This window comes from Arabidopsis thaliana (genome assembly GCF_000001735.4).
Source record: "Arabidopsis thaliana chromosome 1 sequence".
NCBI classification, from domain to species: domain Eukaryota; kingdom Viridiplantae; phylum Streptophyta; class Magnoliopsida; order Brassicales; family Brassicaceae; genus Arabidopsis; species Arabidopsis thaliana.
The window spans coordinates 25261413-25278815 of record NC_003070.9 but is presented as its reverse complement, the minus strand read 5'-3'; the positions used below and the strand labels follow the sequence as shown (position 1 = coordinate 25278815).

General features: G+C 36.2%; 7 protein-coding genes and 1 non-coding gene across 14 annotated transcripts, besides 2 other annotated features; 2 read left to right on the top strand and 6 right to left on the bottom strand.

Moving 5' to 3' along the window:
• Positions 1 to 35: 35 nt before the first annotated feature.
• AT1G67480 (Galactose oxidase/kelch repeat superfamily protein) lies at positions 36 to 2633 on the bottom strand. Of its 3 annotated transcripts, none has more exons than NM_001334300.1 (4): positions 2202 to 2264; positions 1912 to 1983; positions 701 to 1817; positions 36 to 595 (listed from the first exon to the last, which is right to left on the bottom strand). In NM_001334300.1, exons 3-4 carry the CDS (start codon positions 1520 to 1522, stop codon positions 287 to 289), a joined length of 1131 nt encoding a protein of 376 aa, NP_001323370.1. In that variant the 5' UTR covers positions 1523 to 1817; positions 1912 to 1983; positions 2202 to 2264; the 3' UTR covers positions 36 to 286. The 3 variants fall into 3 exon arrangements, with proteins under 3 accessions (NP_001323370.1, NP_176915.1, NP_001077785.1); NM_105415.3 differs by lacking the exon at positions 2202 to 2264 and adding an exon at positions 2353 to 2633 and having other exon boundaries at positions 98 to 595; NM_001084316.2 differs by lacking the exon at positions 2202 to 2264 and adding an exon at positions 2471 to 2633 and having other exon boundaries at positions 98 to 595.
• Positions 1612 to 1817: a sequence feature (AT1G67480.uORF1-2).
• Positions 1912 to 1924: a sequence feature (AT1G67480.uORF1-1).
• Positions 2634 to 4955: 2322 nt separating the features above from the next.
• On the bottom strand, positions 4956 to 6694 carry AT1G67470 (Protein kinase superfamily protein). Its single transcript, NM_105414.4, has one exon. It carries the CDS (start codon positions 6567 to 6569, stop codon positions 5400 to 5402), a length of 1170 nt encoding a protein of 389 aa, NP_564898.1. The 5' UTR covers positions 6570 to 6694; the 3' UTR covers positions 4956 to 5399.
• Positions 6695 to 6911: 217 nt separating this feature from the next.
• On the top strand, positions 6912 to 9388 carry AT1G67460 (Minichromosome maintenance (MCM2/3/5) family protein). Of its 2 annotated transcripts, NM_105413.4 has the most exons (5): positions 6912 to 7834; positions 8203 to 8418; positions 8497 to 8702; positions 8789 to 8973; positions 9058 to 9388. In NM_105413.4, exons 1-3 carry the CDS (start codon positions 7199 to 7201, stop codon positions 8542 to 8544), a joined length of 900 nt encoding a protein of 299 aa, NP_176913.3. In that variant the 5' UTR covers positions 6912 to 7198; the 3' UTR covers positions 8545 to 8702; positions 8789 to 8973; positions 9058 to 9388. The 2 variants fall into 2 exon arrangements, with proteins under 2 accessions (NP_176913.3, NP_001322570.1); NM_001334299.1 differs by having other exon boundaries at positions 8203 to 8702.
• AT1G67455 (F-box and associated interaction domains-containing protein) lies at positions 9341 to 10891 on the bottom strand (the record flags this gene model as incomplete). Of its 2 annotated transcripts, NM_148638.1 has the most annotated exons (5): positions 9341 to 9420; positions 9603 to 9789; positions 9869 to 9949; positions 10222 to 10359; positions 10507 to 10671. In NM_148638.1, the coding sequence occupies 5 exons, from the start codon at positions 10669 to 10671 to the stop codon at positions 9341 to 9343; spliced, it is 651 nt and encodes a 216-aa protein (NP_683479.1). The 2 variants fall into 2 exon arrangements, with proteins under 2 accessions (NP_683479.1, NP_001321070.1); NM_001334298.1 differs by lacking the exons at positions 9341 to 9420; positions 9869 to 9949 and having other exon boundaries at positions 9446 to 9740; positions 10268 to 10891.
• Positions 10892 to 11456: 565 nt separating this feature from the next.
• AT1G67450 (F-box and associated interaction domains-containing protein) lies at positions 11457 to 12653 on the bottom strand (the record flags this gene model as incomplete). The annotated part of the gene is made up of 1 exon (NM_105412.1): positions 11457 to 12653. The coding sequence occupies one exon, from the start codon at positions 12651 to 12653 to the stop codon at positions 11457 to 11459; it is 1197 nt and encodes a 398-aa protein (NP_176912.1).
• A 301-nt stretch (positions 12654 to 12954) lies between these two features.
• Positions 12955 to 15059, top strand: emb1688 (Minichromosome maintenance (MCM2/3/5) family protein). Of its 2 annotated transcripts, none has more exons than NM_001334297.1 (5): positions 12955 to 13771; positions 13850 to 14068; positions 14152 to 14346; positions 14433 to 14617; positions 14716 to 15059. In NM_001334297.1, exons 1-5 carry the CDS (start codon positions 13094 to 13096, stop codon positions 14909 to 14911), a joined length of 1473 nt encoding a protein of 490 aa, NP_001322691.1. In that variant the 5' UTR covers positions 12955 to 13093; the 3' UTR covers positions 14912 to 15059. The 2 variants fall into 2 exon arrangements, with proteins under 2 accessions (NP_001322691.1, NP_176911.2); NM_105411.3 differs by having other exon boundaries at positions 13097 to 13771; positions 14716 to 15012.
• On the bottom strand, positions 14959 to 16682 carry AT1G67430 (Ribosomal protein L22p/L17e family protein). Of its 2 annotated transcripts, NM_105410.4 has the most exons (7): positions 16605 to 16682; positions 16459 to 16495; positions 16334 to 16374; positions 15671 to 15901; positions 15476 to 15578; positions 15324 to 15391; positions 14959 to 15233 (listed from the first exon to the last, which is right to left on the bottom strand). In NM_105410.4, exons 1-7 carry the CDS (start codon positions 16605 to 16607, stop codon positions 15189 to 15191), a joined length of 528 nt encoding a protein of 175 aa, NP_176910.1. In that variant the 5' UTR covers positions 16608 to 16682; the 3' UTR covers positions 14959 to 15188. The 2 variants fall into 2 exon arrangements, with proteins under 2 accessions (NP_176910.1, NP_001185343.1); NM_001198414.1 differs by lacking the exon at positions 15476 to 15578 and having other exon boundaries at positions 15027 to 15233; positions 15324 to 15362; positions 16605 to 16657.
• AT1G08937 lies at positions 16110 to 16242 on the bottom strand. The gene has a single exon (NR_139526.1). It is a non-coding gene; the product is annotated as an other RNA (small nucleolar RNA).
• Positions 16683 to 17403: the final 721 nt, after the last annotated feature.

Below are 17403 nucleotides of genomic sequence, written 5' to 3'. Positions count from 1 at the left end.
GTAATTTCAAAACTGGATTAATAAAAGTCTCTGTAACTTCTCAATGTAAGCCATTGTAAATACCAACCAGCTTTGCCTTTACACAAATTCCAAAATAAATCAAAACGTAATCAATCATATGTTACAAGAAACAAACAGAGGAGAAATTCACAACAACACTACAACAGTTTCAAACAAAACACTCTCCACTTTATTAAATCAGTGTTATCATCAACTTAAAAGAGACGACAATGCTCTCTTTGGATTTGGATCATAAAAAGAAATGTAAACAACACAATGGTATCAATCAGGCTGTGATTGTGACACTGCATACGCAAGAACCAGAGAGTTTGATCTCAGACGTTTTCCACTGTGTGCCTGGTGAAGCATCCGGGTCATACAGTAAAGTACATTGACCGGTTTCTTCCTGAGACGAGAATAGCAAAAGCTTCCCACTCAGCTTACCAAACTGAAACCCGGCCCTCGAGCTTCCTGATAGCGGAAGAGCCACCACTTCCCAGGTTTCGTCTTCCGCATTGAACACCGACATCTTCCGGTGGTTCTTCCAGTCGATACAGAACAGCTTTTTCCCTACTTCAACATGAGCTGTGACCATCTGCAAGTGAACATATCAAAAAGTTGAATCTTAAAAACAATCGCTATACTCGAAAACCGAGCTAAGGAATAATACTCAATGAGCAAAAGACTCAAAAAGACTTACCGTTAAACCGTTTTTGCTACCATGCCAGGAGCCACATTGAGTGTTGTACACATCAAGAAGTTTTGAGTTTCCAATAGTGAAGTTGGATCTCCCACCCATCACATATAGCTTCCCGTTGAAGGCGCTAGCGAAACAACCCCACCTCGGACGCCTTAAAGACTCTATGAAAGTCCATGTACACGTCTCAGGATCATACACCTCTGCACTTGACAGACTCTCACCATCTACCCCATGACCTCCCACAACATAAACATGCCCGTTCACCTCAGCACAAGCGAAATCATACCGAGCTACCTCCAGGTCTGCTAGTCTACTCCAGCTATTGAGGCATGTATCATACTGATAAACATCAGCAGATGCAACAAGCGAACCGTTGATCATACAACAACCAGCAATGACAAGAAGTTTCCCATCAACCACAACAACCTTAAACCCTGTTTTTGCAGGACCAGGCATCGGTGGAAGAGATGATAGCTTCTGTCCCAAACAGTCCATCACCTCCCATCGGTTATCTTTCCCACCAGCATTCATCGTTAAGACATAAAGCCACTCCTCAAGCATACCAGCGAGTCTTCTCACAGTAATAAACTCTTTGCTCTGGACAACAAACCTCCATTTCTTGCATACACTTCCCATGGATGGGAACCTAGCACGCGGAACAAGCGCTAGACACTGCTTAGCGACATCATCAGGCAATCCCGGGATCAAAGGATCATCCATAAAATTCTCAGACAAGCGTGAACCGAGATCAAGATTTCCTTTGGAAAAACACATGCCGTGATTCACAATCCTTTTCTTCCCACTTAAAGCAAAAGCTTGCATCTTTAGACCAATCTTTTGAACAGAGAGATAGCTAAATCTCCCTAAGAACAAATCTCTAAACTATTTGTGTTTTGTGTATGGAAATGTTATTAAAGACTTTCGTGAAACCCGTCACGTATAGTGATTTTCAAAGAGAGAGGAATAAACAATGTAGCGGAGAAGAATGGAATTGCAGTGAGCACTGAAGAATATTGATGTCTAGCAGAATCTAATTCATGTTCCATACCAATGGCTTCGTTAGAATCTATGACTGTTGTTAAATTGATGTTGTTTCTTCTCATACACATCTCTGTATCTGCCAAGAACATGATAAAAAAGATTAGTCAACAACAACAACAACAAGATTCTTCCAAAAGGAATGTTTCTTTTTTGAGTAAAGAAGATGTTACCAATAAAGGTCATGCTAGGGAAGAAGAGTCATCAGCCACCTACAACATCCATCTTTAGAAGTAATGAATTTTCTGCAAAATATTTTTTTACAGATAAGTCAACTCTTTGAAAGAAGTCAAGAACCAATAAGATCAACATCAAACAAAAAGATAGGGTGCTCCAAATTTTGCAAAATTACAAGCACCATATACCACAAAGAAACAAGAGAATAAATCTGAATGGCTATAAATTATTTCCTAAAAGAGCAAAACATTATCAAGAAAATCTGAAAATTGAAGAATTCTCTCACAGAAATATTATCAAGAAAACCAAACACTAGTTCCAAGAATTGGGCAAGATCTCAAAGATCGAAACTTTATGACTTGTTTGGTTCCAAAGAAAAAAACAAAACATCAAATACAAATATAGGAGGAAAACAGAGTAGGAGAATCAATGGAGACCTGAAGAAGCAGATGATTCATTTACTTGGAGGGGGAAAATCTAATCCAAAATGGGTAAAGACATTTATACAAAGAAAAGAGAAAATGGCGGAGAAAGAAGATAAAGATGAGGTTATACCGAGAGAATAGGGGAACTTTGTCGGTTTTTGGGTTCTGTCTTCTGCTTCGTAATGCGTTGAAGTTGGTGCAAAGAAGATAATATTTTTGACAGAAAGAAAGAGACAGAGAGATCTAATAATGGTAATGGAGGAATAAATAAATGGAGCGTCAGATTAGGGATTATATAGCACAATCAGATCTTACGGTGATAATAATGTCAACTAGTCACCACGTCAATGACCCCATCATCCTATAGTTTAATACTATATTAGTATTCATATATGCTCTCAAGACATGTTTTTGATCGAGACAACCAAGAAAACAAAGACATGTTTTTGCTACAAAAATAATATTATATACTGCATAAACTAATTTTTGTCCAGATTTGTCATTTTTTATTTTTTTTGTTAAAGTTTACCATTTTTGATCATATTTTTTATATATATAATTATTTTTGGTAGATTAATCCTACAATTTCACAATTACATACATTAAAATTTTAAAATTCTAAAACTAAATTTGTATTCTTAATCGTGAGGACTTCAATTTGACATATTATTTGTTCAAATTTTATAAATTTGACGGTAGCAAAAAAAATTATATTATATATTATTGTTGATTTTGTATGATTAATCTATATTTTTTTAAGATGTAAATAAAGTTGCAATAATTAAAGTCTTTTTTACACAAAACCCATTTTAAAATTAGAAATGGTTTTTATATTTTCTGTATATTGTAGGTTATTTAGTTGTAGCTATAAAATTATTGATGGTAATGGTATTGAAATTAATATATGTATATTGTGAAATTTAGAAGAAAAAAAGAAAGACTCAGAAGATGGGAAAAAAGCATATCATCAGATCAGATGATGGTGAATCGGTGATCTTTGGTGTCTCAATCTGAAAGCACAAGCAATCGTATCGTATGCCTTTGTATACGTCTGACGTGGACCAACTGGTATGGGTAGTGGTGACCATGAAACTCTATTAAAGTCGCATCCCATTTTTCACTTTCAGTTTTATTCCTTCTTTGTAATCCTCGCTATGTAGGGGGCATATAAATAATTCAAATTATCTTTATCAAATGGATGTGAAAATGAGAGGATGAATATATATTGCTAACAGTGTGGCAAGATGACGATGATAATACGCTTTGTAGAGATGATGATTTTTTAGCCACTGCTCTCGATATATTAAGCAAGGATCAATAGACCAAATTCGGATCATATCGAATACGAACCGAGCTGGAAAATGTATGGATCAAGCATTTTGATACTATATTAAAATATAAGTTTTTTAACTTAAAACTAATTGACAATGAATGAATGAGATATATTATCTCATTCAAACAAAACCACTTGGCAATGAGTAAATGATGACATATATCTTATATACTATCATGATCTTTTCCTAATTTCCGATGTGGGATATTGTTATCGTAAGCTATACTGAAAAACATAACCGACGGTTAAACAAATAATCAAAAAAAAATCCGAAAAAACATATTTTTTAGAAATTTAGTTTGGAAAAAAGGAAGCTAAACATACCCAAAAAAACTAAAACTGGAATGAAATCCAAAGCCATGATAATAATACTAAGAGGGTGTTATTGATTCTTAATTTACAAAAAAAAATTGGTGACATTAATCAAATCATAGAAAGTAACACTTTCAAAAGATTTTGATTTTATTTAAATGTTAAGCATCATGAACATCTCAGGAAAAAAAAGTATCCTTCTAGTTTTTCCGAAACTCTCTAAAAGACCAAAATGGTAAATCATTACAGGCTTCGTTGGTATTAAAAAAAAAAAACAAAGTTTTCCAAAGTACATCTTTGATTCCGAATGACTTTAAGAAATCTGGAACTTCAATCCAAATATACACATTCTTTAGTGTTAAAACTTAGAAAAAGGATAAAGTCATCCAATTATTAATGAAAAGTAAGACAAAGCAAACATTTCGTGAAGTTTGACTTAAACCACCCACCATAATGAAAAAGAAGGCTTGTTAATCTCTTATTTAATCTATAGCCTACTTATTTATGAAATTCTGAATCTAAAAGCGGCGACCTGAAAGCGATCGTTTCACTTTTTAAAAATCGTTTTCTTTGTAATAATCATTTGTCCGCGCGATGTTGACAAGTTATGTGGTAGCTAGCCATTTTTGACGGTTCATATTTTAATTTTGATTAGCCTTTAACGTATAAAACCCCATTTGATCCATTTGTTAATTAGAGTAAACCACATATGTTACATGGCCGTGAGTCACCTCAGGCTTTGGATAAAATCTTTTTGTTTTTCGTTCGGATGTTTTGGAAATCTTGAATAAAGGTAATACAACTATTTTTTAGTTTGACACAAAAAAAAAAGGTATACAACTATTTTTCTTCGTGTTTAGACAGTTTATAAATCTAACTAGAATATATTATTTAAAATATAATCAAACAATCAGTTCACTATGGAGGGAGGCAATGAAGAGGACTAAAATGAGTAGTTCCAAAAGGAGAACAAAGCGATTACATGAATGAAGAAAGAAGAGGAAGACCATTATACAATTGAAGATTACAACGCTATTCGAATTATTAATTGTCTATCCTTTGCACAACCGTTCAAAGATTGATTCGATTTAGGTTTAGAAAGAAAGAAAATGAATCAAGCTTTGATAGGCAAAAGTCACATAAAAAGAAATAGAAGTTTTGTGTACATTTGTTAGAAGTGCTTGGCATTTGTAATCATCTGAAGTAAGCAATAAAAGAGTTACAAAGTTAACTACTCTTGTTCTGTTCTCTTCACAAATACACAAAAATACTTATATATGCTTGCCTTTCTAGTTGTCTCGGTGCCATCTTAATCTCTTTGGTCATTTTTCCCAACAAGATCTGACAAAGGTAAAGAAACTAAAGCTTTGCGATTGATAATGTCTGAATAAAAAAACAAGAACCGAAGTTATTTTCAGCATATTCTTCGATTTCTTCTGAAAAAACGAAACCAATTCATCATAACCCATTGAAACATTTCGTCAAATACGTGGCAGGCAATACATCTTAGCAATGCCCTAGTGTCTTTAGTTTGGTTTGAGAGGATTACCGAGGAAGAAATGTCTTGATGAGAGTCGAATTGGGTTTCAACTGAAGGAGAAAAAGTGTCATTGTGAAGACATCTTTGAATACTCTTTAGTTCTTTAGCCACTTCCACCATAGTTGGAACTTCCCCAACATGACCGGTGCATCTCAGTGAGAGCAATAGGAAAGCTTTCATTTGACAAAGCTCTTCTTCTGAAATTTCGCCCATTTCTGGATCTGCAATCTCATCCATTTTTGGCTCTTCCATAAATTTTGATGTAGGAAATGGTCTTCTCATAATCCTATCAAATATTTTTTCCCCCATTAGAAGCATTTGCATGGAATGTCCAACGGCAAAGACATCCGTTTCCTCTGAGACTACACCATGCTTCAAGTAATTAGGCTTCAAGTAATCAACTGTTCCCGCTATATAGTCAACCTGGACAAATGTTTCTCCTTCTGGTATTGAGACGCAGAAAGAGAAATCCATCAGCTTCGCGACACCATCTTCATCCAATAATATATTCGTAAGAGACAAACACCTATATACGAAGGGCCTTGGGAAGGCGGTGTGAAGGTAAGCTAAAGCAGTAGCGATATCCTCTGCTATCTTCATTCTCCTTTTCCACGGCTGTTCACTTGATTCTAAATGATAATGTTTCTTGACACCATGATAAACCATGACTGGCTCTTCAAACTCAAGACAATATCCAATCAATTTCAGGAAGTTTTTGTGACCACTCACCATTGATGAAACTGCTATGTCGCGGAAAAATGTATCTTTGTAGTAGACGGACTGGGAAAAAGCTTTCCTGACAAGTATCATGTCATGGTTCTCGTTCTTGCCTGAATACCATTTGTAGTCAAAATCATGAGATAATTCGGAAACAAGATTAGACACGCCGAAATTGTTGGTGGCTTTGCGGATCTCATCAGCAGAAAAGAATTTGATGGGATTGGATTTGCCATCGCAGCATTCGATCAGATCTTTTAACAGCTTCGCTCCTCTTTCGGAAGCTATCTCGGATTTAGGCTTCTTCTTCTTCCTCCACCAACCCATCTCAAAACGTAAATTAGAAAAAGGAAAAAAACTTTCTCTTGAAACCAAATGAAGAAAGACCTCACACTGAGTTGATGATAACGAAATGTATTTAGCTAAATTCTTTGTTGAATATTCAATACCGCGTAAAGATAGCAATACAAGTGTACTACTACTACTTTTCTTATTTTATTTTTTAAGAGTGTCAACCGGTTTGTTCTGGTCTGTTACTGTGTAAAAACTTAAGTCAAACTATTCCGAATCCTTTGAGGCTTTGACTCCCTCTGCTTATTATTCTTTCATTCTTTCTCAAAGCAACACTCCACCAATCAAAACATTCCCCTTTTTTTTTTTGATAAACACAAAACATTCCCTTAAATCAACATTTAAAACAAAGCAAGAAGATATTATTTTTCAGTGTTTGATTTGCCTTGTAAAACGACGGACATCCAGATTTTTCGAATCGAATTCAACCGAATAACGGATCAAATCGGATCTAACGAATATTTTGCCCAGCGCAAGAGTAAACATCATATATTCAGCAATTACAAATTTAATGCGAAGATCTCTCTCCCTCTCTCTCTGTAATCAATGTCAACACTAATATCTTGGAAGACAAGCCATTTCTTAGAACCTTCTAGATTTTACCTATGCAGACATTTTCTTCCGCCGCCGCTCTCACCTCCATCCTCCGTCGTACAACGATCTATCACGGCGGATTTGGAACTGGTCTCCGAATCCGCCGCAGCTTTTATTTTCTCTCAGCGATACGACAAGAGAACCCTAATGTCACTAAAAATCCCCACCCGAACAAGACTATTCTCAGATCCTTCTTAGCTCCGGTTCTCCCGTTAGACGAAAAACCTAACCTCGTTGAGCTTCAAGCCATCGGTACAATCGCCACCGCTCTAGCTGACTACATGCGCGTCATTGTTCAAGATGTACCTGAGAGTGATAATGGAGAGGATGATAAGATTGGCGTTGAGTTGCTTTGTGTGGTGAGAAAGTTACTGAAGAAGATAGGTAGGACTGTTCTTGTTGGTGATAAAGTTCTCGTTGATAAAGTTGATTGGGTTGATCGGAGAGCTAAGATTATCAATGTGTTTGATCGAGTCTCGGAGGTTTTGGATCCACCGGTTGCGAATGTTGATCACTTAGTGATTCTGTTTTCTCTTGATCAACCTAAGATTGATCCATTTACACTTACTAGGTTCTTGGTGGAAGCTGAATCTATTGGAATTCGAATCACAGTTGCTTTGAACAAATGTGAACTCGTCACTCAAGAGGTAAGGATGATGAATCATATTGACTCAACTAGGTTTTGGTAGGAAGTAAATTGCATAGTTCACTACTAGTTTATACTCTCCATTTCAGGGGTTTAAGTAGAGCAATGATCTTGTTTACAGGACTTGGAATCTTAGAAGATAAGATTGTGTAGTTGGAACTATGCACCACTGTTTTTGCTAGAAAGACATTGCGTAGTTCACGACTAGTTTAGACCACTTTGATCCTTTGTACTCTATTTCAGGGGATTGATTAGAACCATATCCTGGAATTTCATAGCTCATTAGTTCACTACTAGTTCAGAACACTTGCTGCTTTATAGTTTAGACTCGATTTCAGGGTTTGATTAGAGTAATGATCTTGTTTTCAGGAAGTGGAATCTTGGAAGATAAGATTGCGTAGTTGGAACTATGAACCATTGTTCTGTAGTGTGGGAACTAAAGTCGGAATTGATGAGATTGCGTTTAACCTGCGAAATCAGACTTCTGTCATTGTTGGACCTAGTGGTGTTGGAAAGTCCAGCTTAATCAATATATTGAGAAGTAGCTACGGTGGTGACATTAAACACGAAGAAGTGTTTAAGCCTGTAAGTTTTTTTTTGTCCTACTTCATTCTATAGCTAAACCTTTTGTTTTTTACCATATCCTCATGACAATGTATAAAGGCCAAAACAAGAAGAATAAAAAAAAGTGGTTTGAAGATCAGAGTGTAGGGGAAGTTTCACATAGAAATGGAAGAGGTAAACATACAACCCGAAATGTAACGCTACTTCCTCTTTGTGGAGGTGGATACCTTGCTGATACTCCTGGCTTTAACAAGCATAAGTTGCTGAAAGTAACAAAGCAAAAACTTCCCTTGTGTTTTCCTGAGGTTTGTACCCTTTTTGCTTGTGCCCATTTCCCCATATGTGAGACTGATTGATTGTGCACTGATGGTGTTTCTTACTCTTTCCTTAGATACGGAAAATGGTCGAGGGAGGAAAATGTAAATACAAGGATTGCTCGCATTTAGGGGTACAAGGCTGTGCTGTGACAGGTGGTTGGGAAAGGTATGATTACTTTTTACAACTGCTTGATGAGATCAAAATCGATGAGGAGTGTCAACTTAAGAAGTATGGAACCAAAAGGGAAGGTGGTGTTAGGTATTTTTCGATTCTCTTGAAACAAACAGCTTTTATTTTGAGATTTGGCACAAATTTGGAATGATTAGGGAAGCTTTGACACAGTTGCCACATGGGAGAGAAGGGTGTGGAACAAGCTAAACCACGGATAGATCCCAAGAAGTATAGGAGAGAATCGAGGAAGACGATGAAAGATGAAAGAGCTATATTAAGACAGCATAGAGAACAATTAACCTAATGAGCAGTTGAGAATGAGAGTAAGGGACGATGAGAAATTCACCAAAGAGGCAAAGACAATGTTAACTAATGTTTTCCACATAGAATTCTAAGTCATATAATATGTAACCTGTTGTACATATGTCTTTTGTTCTCAGTTCTTTTCTGTTCATCAACCATATTTGGTAATCAAGTTATCAAGGAAAGTGGAAACCCAGTACTTGTGTTGTTCCATAAATATTTGGGTTAAGCCTTCAATATAACAAAGCTTTTGAGTATCATATGATTAAATATATATCAGGAAAAAAACAATCATTGTATGACTAGACTTATTCAAAAGAAAACAGAGTCAAAGAACAAAATGAAGGTGATGAACGAAACAAATAACATAATGTAAATAAGACTGGTTGATAATCTTGATATTTTCTTCTGACCAATAAGGGGTAGTTCTTGGCCTTGGTTGATTTGCTCTAAACTTGGAGCATAAGAGCACACTGGTAGCTGACGATACGGCACGGCAGCTACTCCAAGATCCACAGTTCTCAAGTTTCCAGTCTCTCCAATGATGCAAGCTACGGATCCACAAGATAAGCTTGAATCAAAAATCACAGCGTGTTTCTTCTCTTGGTCAATGAAAAAACTCCCAACTAAAATCGGAAGTGTACAGTAAGTAATTTTTAAGAAGTTGCTCCATAAGAACCGCATTGGGCTCAATATTAGTTGTCACCCATATCTCCATCGCAAATGCTCCCCAATTATGCAATAACACTGCAAGTTGTTCCTCTCAAATAGAAGATAGAGTCACAGTATATAAATGAGCAACGTGAAATGGTAGAGGAAGACTCGGCCCAAATCTCTCTCTTGTAAAATCAAAACAAAGTAAACATCCAGTTGGTCCTTCCCCTATTTTCTCTCCTCCATTGAAAAGATAAGTAATTCCCTTTATTGAATGATATGCAACCTTTACGAAAATTGTTACCCGAGTGGGGAATGATATTAAGAACCCTCCACGAATGAGATTTAAAATCGTAGATTTCGTAATTTATAAAATACCTCAAGATTTTGTGGTTTACGGTTGTTATCATATCCGAGAGTATACCTGTTTTCGGAATGATAAGCACTCCTATGTTGAATCGACCATATTTTCCCCAAATACGGGTTCCAAACCACGAGCCTAGTGTTGCTGACCTCCTTACTCATCATTAACAATAAGCCATCGCAATGAAAGACTTGAGATATCTCAACATGATTAAACTTAGCTATTTGCTTTATAGATGGCTCAACTACTTCGACGTTGTTATTTTGGATTCCATGAAGATCAAATCTCATTGAACAAACCTTAGATCCCTTTATCATGAAACCAGCAAACTGTTGTCTAGCTTCTGCTTTACATATGACCCGAGCTTTAGATAAATCGTTCCATCTCAATGCTCCTAGAGATATTATTGAAACCCTAGACAGTATCTCTTCTACCATATCCTCCGGAAGATCGGATATCATCATCGTCGTCTTCAAATGAAAATCAGGGTTTTTTGACCTATCATGTATTTCCTACAGTTTTTCGATTTGATTATATATATGCGCATAACTTTGGGCCCATAACTCTAATTTTCTTCTTGCTTCCCGTTTGTGTATAACACACCTTATATGCCCTCATATTTCATAAGGAACATTTTGTAGAAGATTATTACAAGATTCACGAAGAGAAAGAATAAAGACACAAGACAAAACAAAAAGATGCACCTCTCTAAAACATCTATAAAACGCTCTATATAATGTTTATGTGTTTGCGACTGTGATAACCACATCTGGCACATGCACATCTCCTAGAAGATCTCTACTCTAAAACTCGACATACCTCTCCCGGTCATGGTCTCGTGCACTGTCTCGGCCACAATCCATATGGAATTGCATTGAGAAAGAAACCCAAGACATAAGTCCAAGTAAATTGTTTGAAGCTTTGATCCCAAATTATTTTCACAATTATTACAAAAATTTAACAATTACAATCATTCTATAGTACTAGAAATCTTATTTTTAGTCCACGGGAGCAAGTTGCAGTTTGTCGCTTCTCCTTATGAACTTATTGCGAATTTTCTTTTCTTTTTTTACCCTGGAACTTTGCTCTAATTCATTGTTCGATAATAGTAATAATTCTCAACATCACAACTACAAGGGGAAAGCCCGGTACAAGAAACTCAGTAAGATTTGTTGATCCATAATAATTGGTAGTCTTCAATCATATGATATAAATGTATTTATAAAAAACCATAAATGACCAATCTTTTTCAAATGAAAACAGAAGAAATGAACGAGAAGAAGATGATGAAAGAAACAAATAACGTACTGTAAACAAGACTGGCTAATAATCTCGATCTTTTCTTTTCCTCGATAACCGAGAGTTCTTGGCCTTGGGTGATTTTCACTAAACTAGGAGCATAAGAGACTGGTAGGTTAGATGGTATGAAAGTTACTCCGAAATCCAATATTCTCAAGTATCCATTATCTCCAATGACGTAAGCTATGTTGCACCTCATTTGTTTAGATAAGCTTCTACCAAACACTACGGCTAATTTCTTCTCTTGGTCAATGAAGAAACTCGTAACTAAAAACTTAATTCTAAAATGAGTAAATGTTAAGAAGTTGCTCCATGACACAGCATTGGGTTCAATCTTAGTTGTCACCCATATCTCCATCTCAGATTCTTCCCAATTATTAAATAACACCACAAGATGTTCCTCTCTAACAGAAGATAGAGCTACATTATCATCAAACTTAGCAATTTGAAATGGGAGAGGAAGACACGACACAAATCTCTCTCTTGTAAAATCAAAAGAAAGTAAGCAACCAGCTAGTCCTTCCCCTATTTTCTCACCTCGATAGAAAAAATAAGTATTTCCCTTTATTGACATGTCACGTACATAAATATTTGTATGCAAGTCGGGAATGATATCAAGAACCTTCCATGAATCAGATTTAAAATCGTAGATTTCACAATTTTTCCTATTATACATCAAGATTTTGTGGTTACGGTTGTTGTCGTATCCGAGAGCATACCTATATTTGAAATGCTCAGTATCTCTGCATTGGATCAACCTGGTTTGTCCCAAATACGGATTCCAAACCACGATCTTGGAATCTACCTCATCAGTTACCAATAACAACAAGCCATCGCTGTAATAAACTTGAAATAACTCAAGTTCAATAAATTTATTTATCTTATTTATAGAGAGCTCAACTAGTTCAACGTCTTCATTTTGGATTTCATTAAGATCAAGTCTCATTGAACAAACCGTAGATTCGTTCACATATCTCGTGAACCCTGTAAACTGTTGATTTGCATCTCCTTTACATACAATACGATCTTTGGATAAACCGTTCCATCGTTTGCAAGTAGATCTCACTGCTCCTAGAGATGTTATCGGAACCCTAGACAAAATCTCTTCTACCAAATCATTCGGAAGATCAGACATCATCATCGTCATTTTTTCAAATGAAAAATTAGGGTTGAACTATCACGTCTTTTCCACACTTTTAAGATTTATTCTGAGATTGTTCACAGCATAATATGGATTAATCTTCTAGGAAGCCTTATATTGTGTAACAGATTAATTGTACAGATGCCTTTCATTTGCAGACTTATTAAAGATGAAATGATTAATAAGAGCAGATTTGTTCTTTTTAATCATCAGTCATCATCAATGTCAATATTAATAAGCCATCAAATCAATGAAAGACTTGGAAAAATATCTCAAACTTACTTACACCTTCCCACACACATTTACGGTCGATTATATATGCAATAGATGGGCCCTAATTTTGGGCCCATAACACTTATCACAAAAGGCCCATCACTTTAAATCTTCTTCATAATTCACTGCTCTCTTCCTCACTACACAGTTTTCTATTCTTCTAGAATTTGCTTATGCAGACATTTTCAATTTCACTCCTCCGTCACTCTTCTCCGTTCCTCCGTCACACCGCGATTTTTCACGGCGGAGTTGGAGTTAGATTCAAATTCCTTCGCAGCTTTTCTCCTCTCTCAGCAAGACGAGATAATCCCGATGTCTCCAGAAAACCCCAACCGAGCAAAAATATGCTCAGAGCGAAGCACATCGGTAAAAATTACTCCTCCTCCTTGTCACCAGTTCTCTCGCCGGAGCATAAACCTTCGCTCTTAGAGTCTCAAGCTATTGGTACTGTCGCAACAGCTCAAGCGAACTTTATGCGCGTCATTGTTCAAGATGTAGCTAATTCTGTGACGAGTGATGATGATAATGATTCTTCAAAGACTGGTGTTGAATTGCTTTGTGTGGTGAGAGCTGTGTTGAAGAAAATACGAAGGAGAGTTTTAGTTGGAGATAAGGTTCTTGTTGGATCTATTGATTGGGTTGATAGAAGAGGAATGATTGAGAATGTGTTTCATCGACGTTCGGAGATTTTGGATCCACCTGTTGCGAACGTTGATCATTTGCTTGTTCTTTTCTCTTTGGATCAACCGAAACTTGAGCCGTTTACTCTTACTAGGTTCTTGGTGGAAGCTGAATCTACTCGTATTCCATTAACACTTGCTTTGAATAAAACTGAACTCATTAGTGAAGAGGTAAGGAGGATGAAGAAATTGTATTTTAGATCACTTTGTTGGTTTAGGGATTGATTAGAATCATAAACTTGTTTACAGGAATTGGAAACTTGGAAGATAAGGTTGCGTGGATGGAACTATGAACCATTGTTTTGTAGTGTGGGAACTAAAGATGGACTTGATGATATTGCGTTTGTTCTGAGAGATCAGACTTCTGTGATTGTTGGACCTAGTGGTGTTGGAAAGTCGAGTTTAATCAACGTATTGAGGAGTAATCATGGTGGTGGTGTGGTGGAAGATGAGAATTGGTTTGAGCCTGTAAGGTTCTTTTGTGTTATTTCATTTTACAGCTTAAGTTTTGTTTGCCAGATTCTTATGAGTTGAGCTTTTGTGATATTCAGATGTTAGGTAATAAGTGGTTTGATGATCAGCGAGTAGGGGAAGTTTCGAGTAGAAGTGGTAGAGGTAAACATACAACACGAAATGTATCGCTACTGCCGGTTTCTGAAGGTGGTTACCTCGCTGATACTCCTGGCTTTAACCAGCCTAGTTTGCTGAAAGTAACGAAGCATTCACTAGCTCACTGTTTTCCTGAGGTTTGTTCTTTGTACCCTTTTGCTTGTGCCAATCTCCCTTATTGGCTGACTGTGACGATGTGTTACTTTTTAATTGTTTCTTTTAGATACGGAACATGATTGAGAGCGAAAAATGTGGATTCAGAGACTGCTTGCATATTGGGGAACCAGGATGTGTTGTGAAAGGTGACTGGGAAAGGTATCCTTACTACTTACAATTGCTTGATGAGATCAGAATCAGGGAAGAATTTCAGCTTAGGACTTTTGGAACCAAAAGGGAAGATGATGTTAGGTATTGTTGGGATTTCTCCTGAAAGAACAGCTTTATTTTTAGATTGAGATTGGTCGCAGTCACTAATGTTGTTTACTTTGGAATGATACTTGACACAGGTACAAGGTGGGAGACATGGGTGTGAAACATGCTGAACCACGGTTAATGCCTAAGAAGCATAGGAGAGAGTCAAGGAAGAAAACGAAACAGACAATGATCAGTGAGCTGGATGAGTTCGAAGATGAAGACAGTGATTTGTACATAGAGAACGACCCAATCGTCCAAGCCATTGAGAATGAGAATAAAAGACAATGAGAGAACTCAAGTTTCCACTATAACTAAGTCACATGATGTAAAAGATTGTACAGATCTTTTTAAGTTCTCAGCTCTTTTGTTTGTCTGAATTATTGACTAATCGAACTATCGAACTAACCAAAACTTGCAGAACCATGATCACTGATTTCATAAGTCATAGAACGAAAATTTCCAAGATAAATCTATCCATTGTCTTACAAAACGATTCGAGCTAAAGAAAAAAGAGAACAAAATCTCGTTCAAGAACACAAGGGACATGAAAATAAAGAAAGAAAGCTTAAGCTGCTGATTTCTTGGACTTGGCAGCCAACTGAGTCTCCGGCTACAATTATCAAAAACAAATACGAAATGAGAACACTGTTGTTATTAACACTAGTCCTGAATTTTTCCAATGAGATGAAATATATATTACCTCTTTTTTGACAGGCTCTTCCTTCTCTGACAAAATCAACTCAATGTGGCATGGGTTGGACATGTAAGCTGCAACCAAGAAAGACAAACTGAGTCATACAATGGATTACAAAAAGCTATCAATGTAAGTGATTTACAAAATCTCAAACTTACGGTTGATTCTTCCGTGAGCACGGTAAGTCCTTCTCCTTTGCTTTGCGGCCTGGTTCACTTGGATGTGTGATATGAAGAGGGCATCAACATCCAAACCTTTCACCTGAACATTCAAAGTCAAAATATGCTTATTAGCAAAAGGGTACAGAGAGAAACAAGAAAAAGTTTCCTTAATTAAATGAATGCTCGTCTCACCTCAGCATTGCTCTCAGCGTTCTTGAGCAAATCAAGAACAAACTGAGCAGACTTGGCTGGCCAACGTCCTTGACCATTAGAGTGCCTGTTCTTAGCTTGAGCAGTTCTCCCAACACCTCTGCAGAAACGTGTGAAGGGAATTGCTTGCTTGTGAGCTATCACATCCTCAAGGTACCTCTTCGCCTTGATCAATGGTAGCTTCCTGATTGCGTGCGCTGTTTCCCTAGTATTCTGTTTCACACAATCCGAAGAAAACAAAACACAATAAGAACCAACCAACAAATTCAAAAACACAGTATTAATTATGTGGAATCACTAACCAAAACAACAAGTCACTAAAATTCTACATAGGTTCACATAAGAACAATAACAAAGCAATACTAAGCGATTAACCAAAAGCCCTAAAAATAAACAAGCCTCAAAAAGTGAAATGATAAATCAATGTACCATCATGTACTGAATCTTATAGTTATGAGATATATAAACATAGATTCACCCAATCACGATGACCAATTCAATTTCCCTGAAGTATACGTGAGATCTGTCAAATTGCAACAGAACTCTGCTTTTTCTCAATCAGGTTTAACCTAAAACTACAATCTCCTAATCATAAATCTAACTACATCGAATAATCAAAATGACAATTGACAGAGCTATACATACCTTGAAGTGAACCCTAAGATCGGATCCTCTAGCCTTGCAAGCTGCAAAATCAAAACCAAAGGATTACCACAAAGATCAAAACAACGAAATGGTACTAAGAAGTTGATACAAGGAGCTTTACTTACACTTGGTCTGATTGTCGGGTTCTTGCGAGTACTTCACCTGCGAAATCAGCAAAGACAGGGTAAAGAAAATTAGGGAAGAAGATTTCTAGGTCAAATCAGCGAGAAGAGAGATGGAGTTTGAGAAGCTTAAGCAATTAAGCAATTACCATGGCGGCTAATAGAAGAATCGGCTGCAGAAGAGATGTGAGATTTGTGAAGACGAGAGTTTTTATATAAGAGTGAAGCAATAAACCCTGCGAAACCTAGGTTTAAATGGGCCTTGTCCATTTTTAATGGGCTTTCTAATAATGCCCATCAAGACTATGAATTGGTAATTAACAATTACTTATTACAAAGGTTGATATCCTTACTCATTTTTGTTTCATCAGGCCAGATGTATTTATTTTATGTAAGTAAAATCTCTCTTCATTACTTTTTTTTATAAGAAATGCAATTGATTAATTCGTTCTTATAACCACAATTTTTTTGAAAATAAGTTAATTAATCGGAAAATGAGCTAGAGATCCAATTTTCACTATTTTGTTTTGTATTAAACTAACCAACTTGCATTCTTTTAGTTGAAATTAGTTGTTACTATGTAATATGGCCTAAAAACTGTCCAATCCATCATTAAATCTCTAAAATAAACATGGTGAGTAGTTTTCGGGTCTAAGAATAGAGTTATGCTCAACTCTCATCAGGTTCAATAGAATTCTACTTACTTATCAAAAAAAAGTGTACGTATTTTGTATATATTGGTGGAGTATGTTGTTTTAGTTGTAGATCATTTGCTTAAAACTTCATTTTTTGTTTTATATATATAAATATGAGACAACAATCACGAATGGTTACTATGTCATTTGACTTAATTGTTATACGTAATTTCTTACTTACTCAGTTATATCATATGTCATGTCATGTCATTTGACTTACTTGTACGTAAAATATTATATGTAATGAAAATAT